The following is a 27029-nucleotide window of genomic DNA, read 5'->3' on the forward strand; positions in this document are numbered from 1 at the left end:
TTTTTATGTAAGGGGATTTTTCTTATTGGGGGGGTTGTTAAAAAATAAATATAAGGGCGGCCATCTTTGTTTCTCTGCCTTGTAGTGTAAAATATTCCAAAACGCCCCCCACTTTTTTCTGTGTCGATTTGAATATTAAATAAATAGGCCTATCATAATTCGGGCGGAATACACTTTCTGATTTCGAAGACGGAGCCGATGACAGGAATATAATGTCCTCTCCTCTCCGGTCCTGTGAGGTAGACGAGGGCATGGTGGTTAATTCCGAGGGAGGAGATTTTGATGAAGAAGAGGACGACGGAGATCTAGACGAGAACGCAAGCGACATAAACTCGCCGGCGGCGCTTAGAGAAACTGCAACACTAGCCGCGCCAGGTAGGCTACAGTACAGACTGCGATAGACACGGGAGCGCGCATACAAAATAAAAACATATAGCCACATTACAGCAAATACATTTACAAGAACACCGTGGAGGCTACCACACATCTGAACTGTTGCAGCAAATATAATTAGTTGCGCTCCCGTTGCTCCATAGGATAACGTAGCTGACTTCGAATTCCAACTTTATACCAACTTAGTCCACTCTTTTCATTCTATCCCGCATACCATCCTCAGAGTTGATTTTTGTCTTGAAGTTTCTTTTCATTTGTAGCCAATGTAAGCCATGTTAAAAGATGTAAATGATTGATCTCAATATTGGTCGCATTGAAGGGTAAAGCTCACGACATCACTGGCATAAAACATGGACTATATCTTGATAATACCTTTAGAATACAATGATGCGCTCATTGCGCTGCTGAGGCGTGAGCGTCAGAAATCCGGATGATAGAGTGACAGACGGTAAATAAACTTGACCCTACCCACTGTCGCACTGACAGGGACGATTCAGGATAGGATCACTCATCCAGCGCTGGGACTTCAATTTCAGAATAGAACGTGTGTGGCTGCAGGGGTTTATGTTCTCACTTTCCGTTGTCATACCGTAGCCTATTCATTTACATGTAATTACACAATAAACATGGAGAGGCTCTGTTGACTATTGATATGGAGTTTCCGATGAGCTCGCGTCTACAAGGGTTCGATGGCCACACATTTTAATTGGAACAAAATTAAATAAATAGGTTGCCCACAACAATGGTCAATTTTTCAATCCAAAGTTTATTTTTGAGGGTATAAAGTTATGCCAAATTGTTGACACGATGAAATAATAATATATTTTACACACAAGTTATCATATAGCCTCAGCTATTGTATAACTGTGATGAAAGACATTTAACATGAAGATGTTTAATTGTCATACCATGATTTTTAGCGTCGCAGAAGTAGGCTACAGCAGAGTGGTATTGAACACTCCAGGCAGTATGTCATCTGTCTCAACAGACACGCGCACAATTCAATTAGCCTGACTCCCGCTATGCCCCCTAACCCGAGCGACCCCCGTCAGCAGTTGCTCTGGTGGTCGGGACCCAGGTGTGGGAATTAACGGTGGGAGGGAGTCGTTTCAGTTGTTACGTCGACTCGCTTGCGGCCTCAGAATCACCGAGCCCCTAGTGCGTATTGCTGCCGCCTCTGGCTGCACTCTGCAGCAGAATTGAAAAATATATGCGGAGACGTTTTTCTGGGCGCGCGCTGCCTGTTAACCAACAAAGACAGACAATACAATCGATCTAATTTATTATCAAGCAGGCTGCAATGGCGTGCGAAGGCCATCCTTTTTTATTTTATTTTGTTTCTATTTCCCTGCCCCAAGGCTGACATTTCTCTGGTGTCTCTAGCCTATTTTCTAGACAATGTTTATTTGCCCGGTGAAGTAAAATTTGATTGAACAGAGTAAATATAGAAAATGCCGTCGCATTGAAATGCATTTGTCACTTGTTTCATTGTTATTGTTTTTTGACCAAGCTGGTTGCATTTACCATTTGTGCATGGTATTGAATGAAAATATATGGGGGTCAAAGCTTTAAAAGCCCTAAAATCAGTTGTTGAAATATAGGCTATATTGTCACTGCCACAACATGTAGACTGTAGCCTACAATTTGCCTCATAGATCATTAAATGTATCTCCTAAATGTTCACTTTAAGCCATATCGTTTCGGTTCACTGAATGATATTCTCTTGTGGCACTTACTGGATAGCATTATATTCATAGACCAGTTGTTTTTGCTTTTCATTAAACCATTAACATTATCTGTCAAATCCACTTTGAGCAGTGGCTGGAACTAATTCAGCATGTGTCACAATTCATCCAAGGGCAAAGGTCGTGTAAGACATTATTCCCAACAATATGACACATATGGCATCAACAAGCACATCACAGCACATTGGTGTGAGGCTTTTGTTCTGCTTAATTGTATTCTGATGAGATTAGATGAATAATTCAAAGCCTTCAAAGGGATTATTGTCAATATGATTTAGTCACAACTCTGTTTTCTCTCACCCCCCACTCCTCACAGATGAAGAGGGGGAGGCATCGGAGAGAGACAGTTTAGGGAGGAAGAAACGAGGCCCCAAGAAGAAGAAGGAGACAAAGAAGAAGGAAAAGGAGGGAAAGCCCACCAAAGCAAAAAAGCGCAAAAAGATTGTAAGCTTGTCACACACCAAAACAATATTTTACTTGAAACATTTGTAGACTCTTTTCATTCTTTCATCTTGATGCCTGTGAAATTTTGCATTGTTTCTGCAATTCTTGTCTTCTCCCTTTCTTTTCTGCCCCCCCCCCTTCTCCTCTCTCCTTCTCAGGACAGTGATGTAGAGAGGGACTCAGAGAGAGACTATGGCGAGAACTCAGACAGTGCAGCCAGCGACCTCGGTGAGAAAAAGAAGAAGAAGAAACACAAGGAAAAGAAAGAGAAGAAAACCAAGAGAAAGAAAAAAGAAGATGGGGACAGCACCCAGGAGGAAACAACAAAGGTAACAATTAAACAATTAAAACATTATTGGCCACCCACTCTGATTGGTCCTTGTTCTTGCTCTCTAATTGGTCATTCCTTTCCAGCAGCCAATAGAGCAGAAGACGTCGGCCCAGCTGGCCCAGGACTGGGGTCTGGAGGATGTGGATCATACTTTCACTGACGAGGACTACCGCACACTCACCAACTACAAAGCCTTTAGCCAGTTCATGAGGTCAGATGTGGGCAATGGCAGACTGTATAAAGTGACATGCAGCTTACTGAGTCCTGCTCTCAGGGTTGACTCCTAGGATGAGCTACTGCTAGGACATACTGTATGTTGTTTGATAGCTCAGTACACATATTAGTATTGAGTAACTTCCTGTCCTCTTCCTCCTGTCAGACCCATGATCGCCAAGATGAACCCCAAGATCCCCATGTCTAAGATGATGACCATCCTGGGAGCCAAGTGGAGGGAGTTCAGCTCCAACAACCCATTCAAAGGTTGCGCGGCCGCCGTAGCAGCAGCTGCCGCTGCAGCAGCCATAGCCGTCGCCGAGCAGGTCTCCGCGGCATCCGCGGCATCCACGGCATCCGTGGCATCCGCCTCCCCAGAGCCACCCCCACAGCCACCACCACTCCGGAAAGCCAAGACCAAAGAGGGCAAAGGTCAGTGGAGGAGGAGGGTGCAGTGATGTGCATCATGTAGTGTAGCAGTAAGATCTAGGTCAATTCCTGAGTTGATTGAATTAAAATGGAATTGGCCCAAACTCAGAAGTGTCATCATTATTGCCTGAATCCTATCTTGATATGGGCACTTGACTAGGATCATTCCTCCTTCTCTCGGTTCCCCCAGGTCCTGGGTACAAGAAGCGTAGTAAGAGTCCTCGTGTGCCAGAGAAGAAGAAAACTTCTGTAAAGGCTAAGAAGATGGCCCCCATACGCATCAAACTGGGGGCCATAGGCAACAAGAGGAAGAAGAGCAGCTCAGTGAGTATCATGATGGTGTGTATATGGAAAGGGTGTGCTTTGTATGTATGTGGTAGTATGCAGGTATATTTTAGAGGGGAGAGATGTCTATCTGTCAGTCTGTCCCATTTATAACTCTCTTATTCTCTCCCCTCTCACTCTCCCATTCTCTCTCATTTCTCTCTCCCTCTCTCCCTCTTCGCTCTCTCTCCCTCTCGCTCCCAAGCAGAGTGAGGATGTGGATGAGGAGGACTCAGAGCAGGAGGACTCCAGTGTCCATAGCTCCTCTGTCCGCTCAGACAGCTCTGGACGGGTTAAGAAGAACAAGAGAGGACGCCCAACCAAGAAGAAGAAGAAAAGTAAAGGCAATGCCCCTAACACAGTGTATATTTTCGAGAGAACTATCAACAAACTATGAACTGCTACTCTGTTTAACTTGCTAGGGTTACGATTAGGGTTAGGTTTAGGTTAAGAGTGAGGGTTAGCATACTGTAGGGGTTAAGGTAAGGGTTGGGGCTAAAGAGTGAGGTTTCAGGTTAAGTTTAGGGTTAGGATAAGGGTTAAGGTTAGGGTTAGGGCTAGGGTTAGTTGAAATGTTGTTGACAGTTAGGGTTACAAACCATCTGTTTGGGACTATGTCAGCTCTCCTTTGCATTGCCACAATGTCTTTTCTTGACCCCCACCCCCCTCTCTCTCTCCCTCTCTCTCTCTGCCTCTGTCTCTGGCTTTGTCTCTCTCAGTGCTGGGGGAGGAGGAGGGGGATGGTTATGAGACGGACCACCAGGACTACTGTGAGGTGTGCCAACAGGGTGGGGAGATCATTCTGTGTGACACCTGTCCTCGGGCCTACCACCTGGTCTGCCTGGAGCCTGAGCTGGAGAAGGCCCCCGAGGGAAAATGGAGCTGCCCCCACTGCGTGAGTACAGTAATCCTCAAAGCTAGGATTGTAATGGTGGATACTGGGTTAGAACTTACACTTGCCTCTATGACCTGATGTTCGATTGGCTATCCATAGACAATGTCTGTTTCAGACATTAATTGGCAATTGCACATGCCACAACACTTTTTTCAGCAAATTTTAAAAACAACTATTGTTTCCAGGAGAAAGAGGGGATCCAGTGGGAAGCGAAGGATGAGGACTTTGAGGAGTTTGACGAGGAGTGTGATGATGGAGGAGGGGTAGAGGCTGGGGTTGGGGGTGCGGCATGGGTTGAGGAAGAGGAGGACGACCACATGGAGTTCTGCAGGGTGTGTAAGGATGGGGGGGAACTGTTATGCTGCGACACCTGCACGTCCTCCTACCACATCCACTGCCTCAACCCACCCCTCCCAGAGATACCCAATGGAGAGTGGCTGTGTCCACGCTGCACTGTAAGTTATCAACCTTTTGGTTCCTGTCTTGACACTCTAAACTAAAGTATTTGATCGGCATATTGGCAATAATCTATTCTATTCTGATAAAACCAAGCTCATACTTGCTTTAGACACATTTCTTTCATCATCTCTTCTCAGTGTCCTCCAATCAAAGGGAGGGTACAAAGGATCCTCCACTGGCAATGGGGCGAACCCCCGTCTCCTGTTCCTGTGCCCCCTGCCCCTGATGCCCGCCCAGATGCCCCACTGCCGCCACCCATGAAAGGACGGGCAGAGAGGGAGTTCTTTGCCAAGCTGGCAGGACAGTCCTACTGGCACTGCACCTGGATCACTGAACTACAGGTGAGAGAGGGAGGAGGAAGGAGAGAGGAATAGAAAAGGAGGAAAGCGAGAGAGTATAAGAGGGGATGGGAGTGTGGAAGAACGAGGGAGAAGGAAGGAGATGAAAAAGAGAGAGAAGATAACAACTGTTTCCAACTATGTAATACATTACAAACTGCTGTACGTAATATTCGGTTTAGAGTCTCAGAATGCATTGAACACTTACTACAAAACACTCTTTCCTTCATCTTTCTTTCTCTCCACTCCATCCTCTTCTCTCCATCCTGCCAGTTGGAGATTTTCCACTCAGTGATGTTCCGTAACTACCAGAGGAAGACTGACATGGACGAGCCCCCCAGTCTGGATTATGGTTCGGGGGGAGAGGAGGAGAGTACGAAGAGTGAGAAACGAAGGATGAAAGACCCCCAGTTCGCTGTCTTGGAGGAGAAATTCTACCGCTACGGCATCAAGCCTGAGTGGATGATGGTCCATCGCATCATCAACCACAGGTGTGTCTTTGTGTGTGTGTGTGTGTGTGTGTGTGTGTGTGTGTGTATGTATGTATGTGTGTGTGTGTGTGTGTTGTGTGTGTGTGTGTGTGTGTGTGTGTGTGTGTGTGTGTGTGTGTTTGTGTGTGCGCATTCATGCGTGCACATCAGTGTGAGTGCATATGTTTGTGTTGTGTGTGTATTCACATGTTCGTCTGTGTGTTTCCCAGTATGGATAAGAAGGGGAATTACCACTACCTGGTCAAGTGGAGGGACTTGACCTATGACCAGTGCACTTGGGAGAGAGATGACCTGGAGGTCCCAGAGTTTGGCAATCACAAGGCCAGCTACTGGAGACACAGGTACTGATAGAAGTGCAAACTCTGTTTCAGTGCAATATAGTTTTCCAGTTCAATATTCTCTTTTTAATTGCATTAGATAATTGCATGTTTCGGTGTAGTGCACGCTGTCATGGCAGTCCTAAGCCGTTGAATTTATCAGCAGTTGGCTGTATCTTTAATTTCCTTTCATTGATGGCTTGATTGTTTTACAGGGATGAGGTGATGAAGGAGGATCAAGACAAGCCGAGGAGGATGAGGAGCGTGAGGAAAGAAGAGAGTGACGAGAGCCCCTGCTCTCCTGTCAACGATGTGAGTTCTCATTGACTCACTCTGTCATGCTGTTATTTTTTCTTTTATTCCAATACGAAAAGTCTATTTAAATTAAGGCTTTGAAAAAGTAACTTAAAGAATGCCTTGGTAGTTTTTGCAACAGTTATATCTCAACTGGAATTTTCTATGGGCGACAGAGTTCATCATTGGTCTGTAACGTCATGGTCAGTATTCAATAGGTCTACATCAGTGTCTCTGCTCTTAATGGTACCAGTCCCTGTCATTCAACTCACTATTGTCTGCCCGCTCTTTCTCTCTCTCTTCTTCCTCACACCACAACGGCTCCTCCTTTTTTTTTCCACATTTCCCCATGCAGCCAACAATAAAGTATGAAGAGCAACCAGAGTTTGTGACTGTGACGGGCGGCACGCTGCACCTCTACCAGCTGGAGGGGCTCAACTGGCTGCGTTTCTCCTGGGCACAGGGTACAGACACTATCCTGGCAGATGAGATGGGCCTGGGCAAGACCATCCAGACCATTGTCTTCCTCTACTCCCTCTTCAAAGAGGTAGGGCTCAGGGACTATATCTATAAATGGAGTATAATTGTCATTAAAAAGATTTTGGATCGACGAGGTCACCTTAATACCGAGGTATTTAAATCCTGTTGGTGTTCAAAGAAAGGGGCATAGTGTGTGTAGTCTATCTGACAGAGTTGTATTCAAAAGATATGTACATGATTTGTGAAAGTTTATTAAGATGGTAAACATTTTCAGATGTCAGTAATATCAAGAATGTGTGGAATAGAGTCTAGGATGACTACGATGACTTCTGGAATGACGTAGGGGCTCTCAAATTGTCCTTATATATTGTACTTGGACTACGTGTAACTTATGATGCTCTGCTCCTTTGGTCTTTCCTCTCCCTGCAGGGCCACACCAGAGGTCCATTCCTAGTCAGTGCCCCTCTCTCCACCATCATCAACTGGGAGAGGGAGTTTGAGATGTGGGCACCGGACTTCTACGTGATCACCTACACTGGGGACAAGGACAGCAGGGCCACTATCAGAGAGAACGAGTTCACCTTCGATGACACCGCCATTAAAGGAGGAAAGAAGACCTTCAAACTCCGGGTGAGGAGTAGAAGAAAGAGAGGGAGAAGAGGAAGGGAAGGGGATCGGAGGGAGGAGAAAAAAGGGAAGGAGGATGAGGAAAGGAGAGGGGAGGAGGTCATGTTGCTATTATGATTATTAGGAAATAATCTATCTTTCTCACCCCCCCCCCCTTTTTCTCTTTTTCTAACATTCAGAGAGAAGCAACTATAAAGTTCCATGTTCTGCTGACCTCTTATGAGTTGGTCACCATTGACCAGACTTCCCTCAAGTCTATAGATTGGGCCTGCCTTGTGGTGGACGAGGCCCATCGTCTCAAGAACAACCAGTCCAAGGTAGGCTAGCTCTGACTGACTCTAGCTCTGACTGTTAATGTGTGTGTGTGTGTGTGTGTGTGTGTGTGTGTGTGTGTGTGTGTGTGCGTGTGCGTGTGCGTGCGTGCGTGCGTGCGTTTGTGTGTTTGTGTGTGTGTGTGAGAGAGAGAAAGAGAGAGTATGAGAGTGAAAGAAGAGGTGTGGGAGAGAGAATGTACATTTAAAGCCTGTTTTCTCTCCAATTTCAGTTCTTCAGACGTCTGAATGACTATAAGATCGACCACAAGCTGCTGCTTACAGGGACGCCCCTACAAAACAACCTGGAGGAGCTGTTTCACCTGCTCAACTTCCTCACTCCCAACCGCTTCAAGTAGGGGCAACACCACACACACACACACACACACACACACACACACACACACACACACACACACACACACACACACACACACACACTGTACCTGTACTGTACCTGCTGTCCTCTCTTATACTGCTTTCCCCCATCTTTACCTCCCTGCCTCCCCCTCCCTCCCTCCCTCCCTCCCTCCCTCCCTCCCCCTCTTCTACCCAGTAATCTGGAGGGGTTTCTGGAGGAGTTTGCAGACATCTCTAAAGAGGACCAGATCAAGAAGCTCCATGATTTGCTGGGACCACACATGCTGAGGAGGCTCAAGGCTGACGTCTTTAAGAACATGCCGTCTAAGACAGAGCTGATCGTGCGAGTGGAGCTCAGCCCCATGCAGAAGTACGGATATACTATAGTAGGATAGGCAGGGAGATGGGGTGGAGGAGGAGAGGAGAGGTGGTAGAGGGGATGAAAAAATGGTTCATTGGGTCAGAGGGAATAGAGGATAGATGATAGAGAGACGAGATGAGAAGTTAGTTGGAGAAAGAGAGTAGATGCAATAACAGTAATCAAATCTCTAAAGTATTCCATGTAACCCACTGTGGGCAGGCTCCAAGGAGTCCCAATAGAAATCCCACTAACATCATTTAATTCTCCATCTGTGTGTTTGAGCAGGAAATACTACAAGCTGATTCTGACGCGGAACTTTGAGGCTCTGAACACCAAAGGAGGTGGAAACCAGGTGTCCCTGCTGAATATCATGATGGACCTGAAGAAGTGCTGCAACCACCCCTACCTCTTCCCTGTGGCCTCCATGGTAAGACTCAATCAATCAATCAAGCAATGAAATGTATTTGTATAGCACTTTTTACAAAGTGCTTTACAACATGAACAATACAAACAATATAAACAATAAATACAATAGGGTGATGAGACTGATGAGGGGGAATATCAAATGTAATAATGTATCTAATCTCGTTCCCAGACTTTTCCACCAAATAATGTTCAGAATGTCTGGTGGACCAACGCATCAAACTTGGCCATTGTTTACCCAATACAAAGATCAGGAACGCATAGCCATTGGCTTTAATTCGCATCAATCATCTCCCACAGCACTTCCCCCAGTGCTTGCACACAACATGTTTCTGATTCGTAACCACGCTTTTGAACCATTGGTTATTCTAGGCTTATGCACTGTGCGCAGTAGTCTGGGGACAAGGTTATTATGGGTCAGTGATATCAAAGGCAATGGTAATTGAAAATGATATCTAATTTTCTAATGTTTCTATGTAATGACCTCTCCTTGAATCACCCCTGGATGGGCGTATAATGACATCTCCTGGGGAGCTCAGGGAGTAGATACATATATTGTTGCATTTTAGCATAGTGTAAAATATTATTTTGTGAGAAACAATTGTTGTGTTGATATTCCTTAAAAAAACATACAAACAAAAAAATGTCCAACATCATGTTAACATTTGAGTGGAGGGTTGAATAGTTGTTGAAGCACTATATCACTGTAATGTGTTTGTCAAACTTGACCACTAGCCCTGTACTTTGTTTACAATGTGATGCAGGAGGCTCCCAAGACAAGCAGTGGTGCGTACGAGGGGGTGGGCCTCACTAAGGCTTCTGGAAAACTGTTTCTGATGCAGAAGATGCTGAGGAAACTGAAAGACCAGGGCCACCGTGTACTGGTCTTCTCACAGGTACACAAACACACACACACACACACACACACACACACACACACACACACACACACCAAAAGTGGGGGTATACGACTAGGTAGTAGACTACACCACTGAAAGAATTACTTTCAGAACCAATGAAATGACCAAATGCAGGTTGGAGCGTTGACACCAGAATAAAACTTGGACAAAAGAAACCAAGACACGGGACTTCAATCATAGACAATTTATTATGCTAGCAGAAAAGGGGAGGGGAATTAAAAAGAGTCTCTTAAGTTAAAAGGTCAAATCTATAAATCCAGTGCTGTTTGGGTGGAAGTCAAAGCCCACCGTTGTCTGTTCCTGTCAGTCTAGTCAGTAGTCTCGTTATCGGGATCGTAAACCATGCGTCAATTCTCAGATGCAACTCATGACAGCATTCCCAGTCAACGCAGCAGTGGTGCAGCTTGAGGGAATATCAGCAGACACAGGAAATCGGACTCACGGCTTGGCTCAGGGTCTCAGACTTAAGCAGAGACACCCGTAACAGACAGCAATTCACATTGCATGTGAGGGGTATATATATGGATTAAAGGGAGAGAAGGAGAGCCGGAAAGATTAACTACCACCGTACATACATGTGCGTAATTGTAATTATCACTCAGCCAAAGTGCGCTATGCACTCTATGTGTTGTGCCCAAACACTGCAAGCATTAGGTGCCAAAACCACACCTGTGTATAATTCATTTACTGCAATCCCATGAAGGTGAGATCGTTGCACATCTATGTAAAAAGGTGAACCCACAGGTTTGCACTACCCTGTTAAACATAAACACACACACACACACAGAATCCCATATACTCTTCTTTTTTATCCCTTCCACAATGGTCTCTCTACCTCTATCTCTGGCTGTAGATGACTAAGATGTTGGACCTGCTGGAGGACTTCCTGGATTTTGAGGGTTATAAGTATGAGAGGATAGATGGAGGCATCACAGGAGCTCTGAGACAGGAGGCCATTGACAGATTCAATGGTGAGACACTCATATACTGTGGGTTAATATCTGTATTTAATCTGTTACCCTGCTGCCTTCTGCTAAAAGCATTGATGAATTAAATCCCCCCTCCCTCTCTCTCTCTCTCTCTCTCTCTCTCTCTTAGCCCCTGGTGCGTGCCAGTTCTGTTTCCTGCTGTCTACCAGGGCAGGGGGTTTGGGTATAAACCTGGCCACAGCAGACACTGTCATTATTTTCGACTCTGACTGGAACCCCCACAATGACATTCAGGTAATGTAGACTGTCTGTGCACCTGGGTGCTCCTCATTCTGTAGCCCACAGTTTCAGAACACTCCTTCAGTCAAACTGCTTCGTCTTCTCTCTCCCACTCTGTCCCCTCTGTATCTCATATTTTATTGTCTCTCTGTCTCACCTGTCTGTCCCTCAAAGTCTTTAATTCTGTCTCCCCCCTCCCCCTCCAGGCGTTCAGTCGTGCCCACCGTATAGGACAGGCCAACAAGGTGATGATCTACCGCTTCGTGACCCGAGCGTCCGTGGAGGAGCGGATCACCCAGGTGGCCAAGAGGAAGATGATGCTGACCCATCTGGTGGTGCGGCCTGGTCTGGGCTCCAAAGCCGGCTCCATGTCCAAACAGGAGCTGGACGACATCCTCAAGTTTGGCACAGAGGAACTGTTCAAGGATGAGATGGAATGTGAGGCAGAGGGGTTGGGGTTATGGGTTAGGGTTACATTTAGGGGTAGGGTTAAGAGAGGTTAATGGGATAAAACTGGAAATGCTGTGGTTTTTGGGGGGGTTTTAGTTGAAGAATTAGCTATTTTGACAGTTTAGGTACTATAATCATTGCCCTAGGCTTACTTTGCAATGTCCTCTCTCACCATGTGTCCTCTCTGTCCCCTCTCCTCTACGGTGTCCAGCTGGGGACAACAGGGACGATGAGGGCAGTGTGATCCACTATGACAGTGTGGCCATCGAGAGGCTGCTGGACAGAAGCCAGGACGCCACAGATGACTCTGACATGCAGAACATGAACGAGTACCTCAGCTCCTTTAAAGTAGCCCGCTACATGGTTCGGGAGGAGGACAAGGTGAGAGAGAGAGAGAGACAGAGAGAGAGAGATGGAGGGAGGGAGGGAGGGAGGGAGGGAGGGAGGGAGGGAGTAAAGGAGAAGGATATAATGATGAAAGAGAGGACAGGACAATGGCAGAGAGAGAAAAAGAAGAATGGGTAGAGAAACTGTGAAAAATGATAGTACATGTCTACCCAAAATGTTTTATGCATGAACAAGTTTAAAAGCTTTATTGTCCATTCAGTGTAAAATGGAATTGTATCTATTTCTGTGAGTGAATGATATGATACATCTACTGTATGTACCTATGTGTCTGGGCAGATTGAGGAGATAGAACGTGAGATTATTAAGCAGGAGGAGAATGTGGACCCAGAGTATTGGGAGAAGCTGTTGAGACATCACTACGAGCAGCAACAGGAGGATCTGGCCAGCAAACTGGGCAAAGGCAAGAGGAACCGCAAACCTGTAAACTACAACGATGCAGCACAGGAGGATCAAGGTACGTACAGTATAGAAAGCTTCATATAGAACAGGCTTAACACCAATTGTGCGTTGACGGATGGATATTTGTCATATTTGACATGCGTCACTTCAGTGTACTGTGGATATAGTTTCTTTTTCACTGTTACAATATCATTATTCTGCTACTCAATCGACTCAATCGGCCCTATATAGCTTAATCAGCTGATGTGTTGCTTCTTGACAATGTTCTCCTGCATACTGTAGTATATTAGATAGTAAAGAGATAAAACGTGTGGTATGTTTCAGGCATAGCTAACTTAGCTACAGCAGTAGAACAGTGTAGCAGAGTGGCCTAGCCTATTGACGGTACACCATGTGCTGCCTGTTTCAGAGTGGCATGCTGATATTTCAGATAACCAATCCGAGTATTCAGTGGGCTCCGAGGAGGAGGATGAGGACTTTGACGAGCGGCCAGAAGGTAGGCGGTGAATAAATACATTATCAAAATATACAGTATAAGAATAGACTGGTTTTGGTTTTCTATTCAAATTAACTCTCAATTGACATGAAGGACAGGCTACTGAACTATGTCTGCTTCATGTATAGCATAGACTTAGTTTGCTGCTCACATGACATACAGTTATATATCTTTATCTGTCTTTCCTTCTCCTCCTCCCACCAGGACGTAGACAGTCCCGCCGTCAGATGAGGAATGAGAAGGACAAGCCACTGCCCCCCCTGTTGGCCAGAGTGGGAGGAAACATTGAGGTTTGAACTTCCCATGTTCTCCTCTTGTAGTTGAAATAGCTGTTGTGGTTTAAAACACACAAATGAAGCATAGTGGAATAGTCTAATAAGATCCCAGTACAGCATCCATTCAATGTGAACATTTCCATCTTGCTCATCTTTCGGGACCTTGTGTAGGTGCTGGGCTTTAATACACGTCAGAGGAAGGCCTTCCTGAATGCAGTGATGAGGTGGGGCATGCCCGCCCAGGATGCCTTCTCCTGCCAATGGCTTGTCAGAGACCTGAGGGGCAAGAGTGAGAAGGAGTTCAAGTAAGTCAGGCCCACAGCCGCTTATTAGAATGGGCAGAATACACACTCAAGTATTCAAGACTATATACTCCCACTTTCCCACTTTCTCTCTCACACTCAACACACCTTCTCTCTCTCCATCCCTCTCTTTTCCCCTTTCCCCTCCTCCACTTCAGGGCATATGTGTCTCTGTTCATGCGCCATCTGTGTGAGCCTGTGGCCGACGGCGCAGAGACGTTCGCTGACGGCGTGCCGAGGGAGGGCCTGTGCCGGCAGCCTGTCCTCACCCGCATCGGGGTCATGTCCCTGGTCAAGAAAAAGGTCAGAAGATAGAATAGAATAGAATGATGCAATGGTTGAAAGAAATATGGCCAAAAGCCCAACCAGCAATTTTCATCAATACAGCCTGGTTACCTGTGTCTTTCTGTTTTCACCAACTTGTGGATGTCCTGCAAGAAGTATTATTGGCCAGGCAACAATGTAGTGTTGTTGATTGCAGATACAGTCATGTACTCAGTCTACATGAATGGTGTTGGGACACTAAAGTGTGGGCCCGTTTTGACCCATGTAGAGAAACACTTGTTTAATGTTCCACCATGTTCTCAGATCCAGGAGTTTGAGCACATCAACGGGCGCTGGAGTCTGCCTGAGCTGAAGCCTGAGGTCAGTGTTGACTCCAAGTCCTCTCAAGCCTCCTCCCCTGCCATCAAGACAGCTACACCCACCCCTGAGCCCAGCTGCAACACCACACCCTGCACTTCCAAACCAGGTGGGCCCATATGGGAACACAGATGCTCACAACTTACTGTATCCAGCAGAGGGCAGTCCAAGTCTGACTGAGTATCTAGTAGTGTGTGTGTGTGTGTGTGTGTGTGTGTGTGTGTGTGTGTGTGTGTGTGTGTGTGTGTGTGTGTGTTACTAGATAAATAACCACTCAACCTCGTATCTATCTTCATGTGTAGCCACCCCTACTCCCTCTGACAAACTGGAAAAGAATGGAAAAGATGGTGAGAAGGAGGTAGAGACCCCATCTGAGCAGGAGAAAGAGAGAGAGAAGGAGAAGGATGATGGGAAGGAGGTAGAAAGCAGCAAGAGTGTAGACCCCGATGAGGTGAGAGAATTAATGAGAGTGATGCATGACATATATTTCCCAGATTAATTGAATCATGCATGCACATCCTGCATGTGTCCTCAACATTGACATGCATAATAAATACTGAAACAGAACAGTACCATGGATGTATAGATGAAAATAATAGTCTTGGAACTTTATCTGACAATATGGTGCCCATTCAAATTCTAGATCTCAAATAGTAATATGCCAAAAACGGTATATTCATAACTCTGGATAATACCTGCTGTTGTCATATTTACCATCGCTGGACCCCAAGTTTTGTGCTCTTTGTCCCCAGCCTCCAGCCACTGCAAAAGAAGTAACGAAAGATGTGTCTCCCAGTAAAAAGGAAGACAATGAAGAGAGCGGAAAGGAAGAGACGGAAAAGAAAGAAACGCCAGACACCCAACCAGCCCCAGCGGTGGAGAAGAAAGTAGAGGAGGAGAGAACAGAGGAGAAGACCCCTGGAGAAATGATAAAACAAGGGTCAGAGGTTAAAGATGAGAAAGCAGGTAACAGTCACACCTGGGGATGCATCTCAATAGTCTACGGTGGCTTCCTCACCTGTCCAGCTCTAACACATCAGTACAGGTGAAGTAGAGATGAGGAGGATGTCAGGAGAACCCAAGGAGGAATCTGATTGGAGCCCTACCCCTATCACTCAAAGCAATTGATTGCTGTGCCTTTCTTTGCAGAGGGGGAGAAGGTGAAGGAGGAGAAGGAGAAGAGCGAGGAAGCCCCAGCCCCCACGGAAACCACAGACCGCAAGGAAAAGACAGAGAGCCAACCCTCTGACATGAAGAAAGGTGGGTTGTCATGACATCATCCTACAATTCTGGTCCTCAGGGGTTGCAGTGTATTCTGGGTTTTGTCTTTGCATTGGTCTTATGCACTCTGAACAATCAATGGTGAATTAAAGGAAGTCAGCAGGACTGACCTGATTTCCAGATCTCTACTGCATCTGTCACACAGTGATTTACCCATAGAGAAGCAGTCATAACAGTAATCTTCCATGGCATCAGCTGATCTGAAGGGGCTTTTGTCTTTCTTGGTCACAGAGGAAGTCAAAGGTGAAAAGGACGCTGGAAAAGATTCTAAATGGCCGAAGGAGGACGTTGCCAAGGGCAACAGCAAACCCCCCACCGAGCGCCCACGCTTCATGTTCAACATTGCTGACGGGGGCTTCACAGGTACCTTGTTCACATGATCCCTGTGCATTCTGTCCCTCTTCGTTAGGTTTCTATATTTATATTACCACTTCTACCACCTCATCTTCCACACATACAGTAGTTTGTCTGAAACCTTTCTCTCACCAAAACCTCATCTTTTAGCCTTCTCCCCTTCCCTCCTTGGTCTCTTACACACACTGTAACAAAATACACTTTAAATACCCAGTAGCCGTGAATGCATACTCAGAATCAAGGGTAGTTTTAGCGTTAACACTACATTGTTATGATGTTGCCTACAGAGCTGCACACGCTGTGGCAAAATGAAGAGAGAGCAGCCATCTCCTCGGGGAAGATGAATGAGATCTGGCATCGGCGGCACGACTTCTGGCTGCTGGCGGGAATCGTGCTGTATCCTTGACACCGGTTGCCACGGAGACAGTCTTACTATGTTTATTTATCTATCTGCTGCAGCAGTTTCATGTGATAAGTCAACAAATCGGCCAAAGGGCCTTGGTATAGCACTGCTAGACTGTATCTGTAGAAATCTCACATTGAGTACACAGCATGTAATATAAGACATTTTATTTGTTCTATTTCTATTGTTGTAACTGAAAGTGTGTTGAGCGGAGTAGGTTGCCCCTAACCACTGATACAGAGTCAGATAGTTTTAAGTCCCTGTAGTGATTCAAGTTAGGATTTGGGGCAGAGTAACCTGATGTTAGATCTACAGAGACTACTACATGAAGAGTTGTTTGACCCTTGACCCCTGTCAGTCATGGGTACGCACGGTGGCAGGACATCCAGAATGACCCTCAGTTTGCCATCGTCAACGAGCCGTTCAAGTCTCAGGCCAACAAGGGCAACTTCCTGGAGATGAAGAACAAGTTCCTCGCCCGACGCTTCAAGGTGTAACAACACATGACAGAACATGGCATAACATAATGCAACATGATATTGAATTATAGAATTTGATATTTTATAACATCATGTCAAATCATCATAGTATTGATTTACAGTACAACACAATATTATAACATGCTTTAGTACAAGGTCATGAAAACACATGTAACATTGAAACATAACAACATTAAAAAAACATTAAAAAATAACACAGCACAAACATCGTACAATATACTGTAAGGCATTGAAATATATAGGCTTAGAAGGTTATATGAAAGTGGTCATAAGACCCGATGAAACCCAGATATTGGGTTTACAGATCCAGGTTGGTATTGCTGACCGGTGCTTTTGTGAAATTCTGCTCATCCTGTTTTTGAAAGCCTCACATGTTTCATACCCTGACCTCAACATCCTCATTCTCTCTCCCTCTTTCTCTTGAGTATAATTTAACTGTAGCTCTGATCATTGCTGGCCAAAGCAACATTCTGTAAATATTTTCCCTCAAATCTCCCCAAACATGTTATTTGTCCAGAGGCCATTGCATCCCCTTTCTGTTCCCACCACATTCCTCCCTCCCTCTCCCTCTCTCTCCTCACCTCATTCTCACCTATCACCTAGCTACCTCTCCCATTTTCAGTCTCTCTCCATCTCGTTCTCAACTACGATCCCTCCCTAAACTACATCTAATCTCCACCCCACTCCCTCTCAATAACAATGAATGAGGCTTGTATAGCTTGTATTGGCATTAAATACATGTATTGATATTGTCAAGAAGGGGTATTGCCAAGATATAGATACAGTACATATTGCCAAGAAGAGGAGTGCTAGAATATGATAGATGAATGAACTATTTGTGTCTGTCTCTCTGCTCTCTCTCTCAGTTGTTGGAGCAGGCTCTGGTCATAGAGGAGCAGTTGCGGAGGGCGGCGTACCTGAATATGACCCAGGACCCCTCTCACCCTGCTATGGCCCTCAACGCCCGCTTCGCTGAGGTGGAGTGTCTGGCTGAGTCACACCAACACCTCAGCAAGGAGTCACTAGCTGGAAACAAACCTGCCAATGCAGTACTGCACAAGGGTGAGGAGGAGTTAAGTGTGTTTGTGTGTGTGTGTGTGTGTGTGTGTGTGTGTGTGTGTGTGTGTGTGTGTCTGTGTGTGTGTGTGTGTGTGTGTGTGTGTGTGTGCGTGTGTGTGTGTGTGTGTGTGTGTGTGTGTGTGTGTGTGTGTGTGTGTGTGTGTGTGTGTGTGTGTGTGTGTGTGTGTCTTTGCTTGTGTATCAAAGAGAACATGAATGAAGGAAAGAGAGAGGGGGAGAAAGAGAGAGGCACTGCTATTCTTCTTTTAAACATTCTTTGAACTGAGTCTGTCCAGCAGGCCTCACAGAGGCTCTGCCAGAACTTAATATTTCACAATATCATCAAGATGCAGTTACAACCCCAGTTAACAAACTTGTTTGTTAGTTCAAAATATTTTCGTCCCCCGATGGCTGTGGAGTATGTTTGTGTTCATTTGAAAAGACAACAACATTTGTACTTTTTAGGTTTATCTGGTTCTTGTATTTCAGTGCATTATTAAAATATTCTGAATGTTGAAACCCTATTATGTCATGCTCACAAGGAACTGATCCCATTTAAAGTTGAGATGCTCCTCTCCATTCTTCCCTCTTCAAAGACCTGTCACCCCAGTGTCACTGCATAAAACACATTAGGAACATTAGCATGGAGTCTGAAGAGATGCATCTCTTCTTTTGAATGCCACTGTAAACAGAGAAAGAAAGCAAGTCCACTTTTCAGTCACAACCGATAGCAGGGATTTTGGTAATGGTTACTAGTCTTTTTCCCACAGTAGGTTTATGAATCTGGTGAGCAAGACTATAATGACTGACAGCTGGTTGTAATTGCAGTGCTGAACCAGCTGGAGGAGCTGCTGAGCGACATGAAGGCTGATGTGACGCGGCTCCCCGCCACGCTGTCCCGGGTCCCGCCCATCGCCGCCCGCCTGCAGATGTCAGAGAGGAGCATCCTCAGCAGGTTGGCCAGCAAGGGCACTGAGATGCACACACCCCCAGTGAGTACACACACACACACACACACACACACACACACACACACACACACACACACACACACACACACACATAGTACTCACATGCATGTGTCACTGGTGCAGGGCTACCTCATTACAAATCACATCTGCAACACATACACATACACCCACACACACCCTATACACACACACACACACACACACACACACACACAAAATTAATTACTAAAAGTCACTCTCAACTCAAACATCAACAGCTCACTCTCCAGTCATTTATAATCATAGTCTGCAAATTCTTAGAGTCCCTTCTCTCCCTGCAGCCTATCCCACCGGGACCCTACGCCACGCCTCAGAACTTTGGTTCCCCATTCACCCCCACTCCCCTGGGAGCCTTGCCCCTGGGAGTGGCCAACTATAGCCAGATGCCTCCTGGATCCTTCATATCAGGTCAGTGGTCAGACTTGACGCCTGTTCACACAGAAGGGCTTTCCAAAACAACTGATGAAGGATTCACTGTCCATATCAACCTCAGTGGCTTTTGTCAGACACAATATGATCTATTATTAGTTTAGATTAGATTAGATTAGATACAACTTCATTGTGGATGGACATTTCTCTTTGTCATCACCAGCCACATAAAACAGTCACATAAAACATACACATCATCATCATCATTTGTCACCATACACAACAAACAGTATGATCTTGTTGGTTGTGTTGACGGTTCTGGCCAGCTTGCTCTTGCTCTGGTACAGTGAGGTCACTATACCAGATTGTCAAGTTGAATGTTAGGATGCTGTGTAACTATTGTAGACCTTCTTTTTTTATTACATTTTTGTCACTGCATATAGTCATCTAATCACTAGTAATCCTTCACCAGTGCAGCTTTGGAAATAGGTTTGTGTATGTGTGAGTTGTGAATTCTGGTCACGACAATCTGAAATAGCAGTTGGCAAATAGACAGTTAAAGCTGGAATGCCTGTATGTACCGTATCGAGAGTATGACTGTAAGATATTTGTGTTGTTCTATACACCTTATAAGGCACTATTAAGAATCAAGAGAACTGACTTCAGGCTTTGGCAGCATGGACTGGTGGGTCAAACAATCTCATTTTTTGTTTGTATTCGAAGATATGTAGCGTCTTTATATGGTCATTTGTAGTAAGGAAATACAATGTGCAGCTGTGGCAATATTGTGTGAGTTATATAATGTGAAAAATAAATAATGTTGCCTCTAAGAAATGAATCATTTGCTTTCTGACAACCTCAAGAGATTTTTTAAGAAAAGTTATGTTCCACCCTCATCTATCATGGTTTGATCCTGGAGGAGTTTAGATCAGAGAGATCGTCTTTATCAAAGTTTCTGTTGTTGTTGTTGTTGTTGTTTTTGTTGTTGTTGCTGTTGTTGATGACAGATTGCCACCTGAAATAAACGAGTTCACAGCTAGTCGGAGAGTCTGCTTTAAGACTATATTTAGTTGTTTTATCTCTACACTAAGAACCTACAAACTGCTCTCCGCCAATTCTAACAAAGTCTGCCAGAATACTGCATGGTTAGAAAAAATAAAGTGTCTGTATTATTGCAGTGTCTGTATGTATTCTGGAAAAGTACCAAAAAGCTTGGAAAAATATTTTCAGTTGTTTATTTAGCCTTTTTAACGTTTATTGCAGCATTCTTAACTCATTAACGTAGGGTTTTTAATTAAAATATTTCTACTCTCGACAAATGTTTTTGGCTGGGTGTGTGACCTCTCTGGTCTGCAGTATTTGGTAGCACACTGCCAGTTTGTAGATTTATTTTCTCTTAATTAGTTTGGTAAGAGCAGATGTTCACCAGCTACACATTGACTCAGAGTGTGTGTGTTTGTCTTCCGAGATGTTTTGATAACAGAGAGATCTCGTAAAACTCAATATTCCCTACTGGTATTACAAACCCCATGTGCAGTCTGTTGCCTGCCCTCAGCTTTGTACAACTTGATTTATGTAATTGTACACTGAAACATCTGTCAAAGACATAGTATTTTGGGAGATGTGCTTTTTCTGAAAATGTCATTACAGTGCATTCGTACCTCGCAATGCCAAGATGCACTTTGATTCAGCCCAGGGACATTGTACGAAGGTATTTTAAGAGGGCAAAACCACACAGAACTTGCTTGTGTAAACTTCTTGTCTTGACTTGTGAACTAGCTGAGTCCTTCTGCTGCTGGTGTTCAGATATAGTCCTTCACGGCTCCTGTTCCCTGTGGGTGTAGGGTCTGACTGTACAGTGCAGAGCTCAACGCAGTCTGAACATAGTCTGGACGCGCTGAACTCTGGCAGACTATAAATGTAAATGGGGCCCCGTTTGTGGTCTTGATTGGGGTTACTGTGGTGGTGACCCCTTTTTAGAGTGAGTCAAGAGAGAGAGAGAGAGAGAGAGAGAGAGAGAGAGAGAGAGAGAGAGCAGCACTGTAAATGAAAACAGCAAAATACTCAGATTTTGTGACCTCATAACCTCTACTGTGCTCCCCTGAGGCAGTCTGGTCATCTCACCCCAGCTCTGAGTACACACAGCCAGCTCAAAATAATCTCCACTAAGACTTGTGTCTACCCTGTTTCTCTGTCTTTTTCACCATTTAACTGAATTTGACAAACTTCAAGCAAAATGTTGAGATCACATCCCTGAAATCATGAAATTGTGAAAATAAAACAACAGACTGCCAAAGTCCCAAATGCTTGCCCTCTGCGAAGTGTAACGGTTTTGCAGCAGTTATCATTATTTTCATGACACCTCAAGGAAGCTTGCCCTCACTAGAGCACCCTAGAAGAATAACTAGATGGAGTGTTGAGGGCCAGAGTGTTGTCTCTGCTACTGCGCACGTGACTGTGGCGCGCCCCTCTCCCTCCCCCAGTCTCCACTACAGTCTGCCGCTTGTCTGCCCCCACAGAAGCCGGCACCTGCCTGAAGACCAAGGAGCACGACATCATGCAGCGGCAACGTGTGGTGGACCTCTGGAAGGATGGAAAGTCGGAGGGGTCCATCGGGCAGGAGCTGAGGATGCCTAAGTCCACCGTGCACAGCATCATCGTCAAGTACCGCCTCAGCAACACAGTGGAGAACCTGCCCCGAAATGGACGACCCAAGAAGCCCTGAGGAGAGAAAGAGAGAGAGGGGGAGAGGGAGATATATGGAGCCTTAAAGGAGGATAGAGGAGGCGGCACTTTGAAGTAAAACATGGACAAATGGATAGTAAGAGAGAGGGAGGTAGAGAGATGGAACCCAAAGGGAGGAGAGAGGAGGAAGCTTTCCTCTGAAATTAAATGTTAACAATGGATATTGAGAGACTGGGAGAGAGCGAGATGACCTGTCTGGCCTAAAAAACAAAACACTTTTGAGCACAGAGGGAGGTAGACAGAGAGGACTACTGAAAGAGGCCAAAACCTGACTTCTAAGGGAGAAACTTTGGCTGGGCAAAAAAGGGACTGAGAGAGAGAGAGTATGTTAATCTAATCAAAGGTGAAGGGATTCAAAAATGTAGGTATGAAGAAGGCTGAAGAAATAAAAATGCAAAGAAAGGGTGGAATTTGTCCTTTTACTCCCTCCTTCACCTCGTCAAATGATTCTCTGACCATTTTTTCTCCCTTCTCCCATTCTGCTCCAAGAGATTTCCCACCGGAATAATTTTTTATCTGTCCGCTGAGTGAACTAGCCTGTCCCCACGCTCCGACCCCCTACTCCTTCATTCCTCCACAATCCTTCCAGTCCCCCACTCCTCATCCCCCTCTACTCTCATGCACACTCTCAACAGCACTCCCGACCTCATACACATACTGTAGACTAACCTGTTAAGACTGTTCTCTCTACCCCCTCTGTTCAATACAAGAAGCCCAGATCCAAATGCAAGCCGAAGTGGACACTCCTGGATTTTCTCAATTCAATCAAAAAGGAAAAAAAGAGATTTCTATGTATAACATACTCTTTTTCCTGGACTCTCACCCCTGGCATTCCAAAACCCAACCAAGCGTAAAGGAACACAGATGTAGAGACAGAAACTGCATCCTGTTTTTTTTTATGTTGTAGTTGTCATAATGTACCAATCAACATAAGCGCTGAGAAGATAAAGACCAATGAGAAAAGCTGGTGTAGAGACATGTACTGTGTACTGTATTTTTAAAACATACTTACTGTAGCACCTTTCTGTGGGGTCACTTTAACCTAATGGATGTAAGAAGGAAAGTGAGGCAATAGGGGGTCTGCAATGAGGATGAAGTGTTGTATTATGTAGTGTGTGAATGAATTAGATGGCATTTCCTGTTCCTCAAATTACAAAGCGAGGCTTGACTTGTCGGCTGAAATTCCACAATGGAGTGGCAGCACAAACAGATCAGACTGGATCTGGTAAAGGGAAAGTGAGACAGTACAGGACATGCCTGCACAAAACATACACACACACACACACACACACACACACACACACACACACACACAAATGCTTTGGCATACACACATACTGCTCACACATATATGTGCGCACGGGCAAACACACATAATATGCACAGTACACACACACACACACACACACACATACACAACACACACATACACACACACACACACATACGCACACACTGCATGCACATGATACACACACAAAAACACCATCACGCACATCTGTGACAGGATGATGGCTTAGAAGTACTTAGTTATGTGTCTTCCTGAAGTGCAGCTCTTGAACTAAATGGATACCTCCTGGCTAACTCCAAGCTCTATGTTGCTGCCAGGTCAGCTCGTCTCCTCGTCGTGCTCATTCCTCTCTGAGGAAATGATAGATTACACCAGAGCAGTGGCTGTTTAGACAAGCAGGCTCACAGAAGCACACTGTAACTGCCGGCACAGCCACAGAGCATTCTCGCCTGGCCTAGAACAGCTGCTGAAACACTGCTGCTTACACAGGTAGAGGAGAAGGAACAAGGGATTAGGAGAGAGGAATGAGAGGGAAAGGGGGGGAGAGAGGGAGGAGGAGGAGTGAAGAGGTGAAAGTGCTGGATGAATGCACAAGGTTATTGTGGAGTCATGGTGAGATATGCATGGATGGGTTTGGAGAGTGAAATATGTGATAACGAGACATCAAAGGAGGTGAGCTGTTACCTTGTTGTAACACAAGTGGCCCATTAAATTACAGTCTGTTATCTTTCTCTCCTTCTCTCTCTCACTCTCTCTTATATACCCCTCTCTTCTTATCTCTCTTTCTGCCTCTCATTCTCTCTTTTTCTTCTCCCCTTTCTCTTTCTCTCTTTCTCCAGCTTTTGAGCTTTATTTGTGTAGCTTGTTATCAGATTTGGTCTCACACACATATTCAATAAGTAGGCTCTCTCCCTCCCCTGTAGTGGCCTCCACTGGCGAGGTGCCATAACGGTCTCCGCTGCTTGGCTGTACATACAGCTGCTGCTACAGCAGTAATCACCATCACACACACACACACACACACACACACACACACACACACACACACACACACACACACACACTTTATACACTACCCTATTGGGGCTTTGATCTAGACTGTGGTGCCTCCCCAGGGCTAGAGGCCTCGCTACTCTAGCAGACAGGATCTGCCTGTGATAGAACACCACCTCCTGATTCCATTTGGCTGTGAGCAGGGAGCTATGTTGGACTGCTGTTAGTTAAGAATGATAACATTAAAACCTTACGGAAAATACATCCCTCCTATGCAGACCAATGGATAGCAGTGTGTAGTTACTGTAGTCTTCTCACTACTGTAAGGTGTGGTTGAGGAGAGATTATAGTAGCAGCAATAGATACAGCAGCGTGCTGTGTATACCTCAGTTTACAGATGTTAATGTGTTCCTACAGTACATTTACTACAGCAGTTTACTGTTGGGATTTCTCTACTGTAGACTTAATGACTTATCTGTAATGATCTACTTGGCAAGATGTACACTTTGTACCATTCGTCTGTGTGTGTGTGTGTGTGTGTGTGTGTGTGTGTGTGTGTGTGTGTGTGTGTGTGTGTGTGTGTATGCGTGCGTGCGTGCATGTGTGTGTGTGCATGTACTGTACGTGTGTGTCAGTTTGCGAACCCTGTATGCCAGCCGCCCATCCTCAAGTGGACCCCTGTTAAACATATAAAAGACATTAAGGCATTATAGGTTTTGTATTATCATTATTATTATTATTATTATTATTATTATTATTATTATTATTATTGTTAACATGACAGTACTATTATTAGTATTATTGTTAACATGATAGTACATGAGATTCTGAATTGTTGAATGTATATGCACTCAATAAAGAGGTTGTCAGAATGCTTGGTAGCCAATGGTTTATTGGATTGCTTATTCAAGTGCAGTATGTGAACATTGTCCTGTCTCTTTTCCCACTTTCTCACATACAGTACCTGTTGCTTACAGTTCAGGCTAATGATTCTAAGAGTAATAGAGTGTGAAATTGCAATCACTTTTGCGGAGGAGAGTGCTGGATTCAGGACAAGATACCTTTAACCTCTGTTAAACATGGAATGTAGAAGTTTGAAGTCAACGAGAGGACTTGCAACGAAATCTGGGTTTCAGAGTATGTGTGGGTCTGAATGTTTCTTTGTATGTACTGTATGCAGGGTGTGTGTTGTTAGGAATTCAAAGTCTGTTGGGAATTCTTGGATTCAGGTGTGATGTGTGGAGTCAGGAGATGAGACTGGACTACCAATGTCTTCCAATAATTTAATACAATGCGAGAGATACAGCATACAGCAAAGTCGGATGGATCCCTGAGGAGCCAAAGGCAGTTCCTCAGTATTAAGCTAAACTACAAGCAGTGGAAAAGTTCCAGAGGCAGCAAATCTAATGACCTTAGTCAGGCCCCCATCTTGCTCTCTGTCTTATCATATGGGCAGCAGGTACCTACCCCAAGGTTAAGGTGTTTACCATGCATGAGTATGGGAATGGCACCAGCAGCTTGGCCTAAGACAAAACAAATCCTTCTGTGGACATAGAGACGAGGGCCTGATCGAGCGGCTCATAACTGATCTGACAACTGTAATACTAATGCATCATATAATTTATTAACCAGTATCACTATTCCCATCAGGGTACTGTATATCTTTTCACCTGGTGTATGTTTCTTTGTTTCTGTGTGTCTGTGCTCTGGTGTGTGTGTGCTCATGTTTGTGTTCTCCCCCTCTGCAGTGCTGAACGGGCCTCCCATGTCAGTGAAGAAGGAGAGGGAGGCAGAGCTTCTCCTGAGCAGGAGGGAGCAGTGCAGCGGAGAGGTCATCTGTATTGACGACTGAACTACCCTCTCCCAAACCTCTCCCACACACATACACATCCTGTACACACACACTCTCACACCCAGAGAACCACACACACACACACACACACACACACACACACACACTCACCCCCACACGCACACACACACACACGCACCCCCACATGCATACTGTCTATGTTTATAAGGGCCAGTTACATATTATTATTACTAAGACAGAAAGATTATAGGGAATTGATCCTGAAGCTCCTTTATGTAGCTTTCTAGTTAGATATGTCAGTAAAGAAGAAGTTAAATAAATTGGGAACTGATTTTCAATTCAAATGAAAAATTCCATGAGAAATATTAAAATATCTCTGTGACAGTAGGGTACACAGTATCTGCAAACTTCCGCTTTGGAAATAATACTGGATGCAAATACAAATGCAAACACACATGTACTTCACCAACAAACCATGAATATTGTGTTAAAACCCCAACTAACAGGCACACTGAATTAACATTTACTAATGTCTTTCTGGCAAAGGGTCTACAATACTTATTGTAGATGCAGCAGACACACACATTATAACACACACATACACACCACAGTATCCACAAACTGTCCTCTCAGATACACTCCCTGTGAATATGCACACACACACACACACACACACACAATCACAAGTGGTCCATGCTGTCACATACCTTCTCCTACTCAGTCTCTTCGTGTCTGCCTCAAACCAATACTCCTCACAAGCAGCCTGCTCATAAAAGTCTCCGCTCTTAGTGAAGTTCTGAAATCTAGAACCTCTCTATCCTCATACCTACCACTCACAGAACCTCAGCCCAGACACCTACAGTAGAACCCACAACT

The 27029-nt window shown here is 45.0% G+C and overlaps 1 protein-coding gene across 12 annotated transcripts; it reads left to right on the plus strand.

The window, feature by feature from the left end:
- Nucleotides 1–26329, plus strand: chd3 (chromodomain helicase DNA binding protein 3). 12 transcript variants are annotated; one of them, XM_083682413.1, is made up of 40 exons: nt 1–375; nt 2455–2582; nt 2741–2911; nt 3000–3124; nt 3293–3558; nt 3746–3879; nt 4088–4217; nt 4599–4774; nt 4960–5229; nt 5371–5574; nt 5845–6062; nt 6272–6403; nt 6595–6691; nt 7029–7220; nt 7583–7783; nt 7960–8097; nt 8325–8446; nt 8648–8821; nt 9098–9239; nt 10000–10131; nt 11009–11126; nt 11254–11378; nt 11570–11801; nt 12025–12194; nt 12498–12675; nt 13030–13116; nt 13321–13406; nt 13563–13696; nt 13852–13996; nt 14282–14444; nt 14638–14786; nt 15088–15301; nt 15485–15595; nt 15848–15979; nt 16258–16366; nt 16732–16864; nt 17740–17935; nt 18761–18924; nt 19224–19350; nt 26089–26329. In XM_083682413.1, exons 1-40 carry the CDS (start codon nt 213–215, stop codon nt 26190–26192), a joined length of 6192 nt encoding a protein of 2063 aa, XP_083538539.1. In that variant the 5' UTR covers nt 1–212; the 3' UTR covers nt 26193–26329. The 12 variants fall into 12 exon arrangements, with proteins under 12 accessions (XP_083538539.1, XP_083538541.1, XP_083538544.1 ...); XM_083682415.1 differs by lacking the exon at nt 26089–26329 and adding an exon at nt 21831–25186 and having other exon boundaries at nt 3746–3894; nt 4085–4217; XM_083682418.1 differs by lacking the exon at nt 26089–26329 and adding an exon at nt 21831–25186 and having other exon boundaries at nt 4085–4217.
- Nucleotides 26330–27029: the final 700 nt, after the last annotated feature.

The sequence above is a fragment of the Argentina silus genome, assembly GCF_951799395.1.
Source record: "Argentina silus genome assembly, chromosome: 1".
Taxonomy (NCBI): domain Eukaryota; kingdom Metazoa; phylum Chordata; class Actinopteri; order Argentiniformes; family Argentinidae; genus Argentina; species Argentina silus.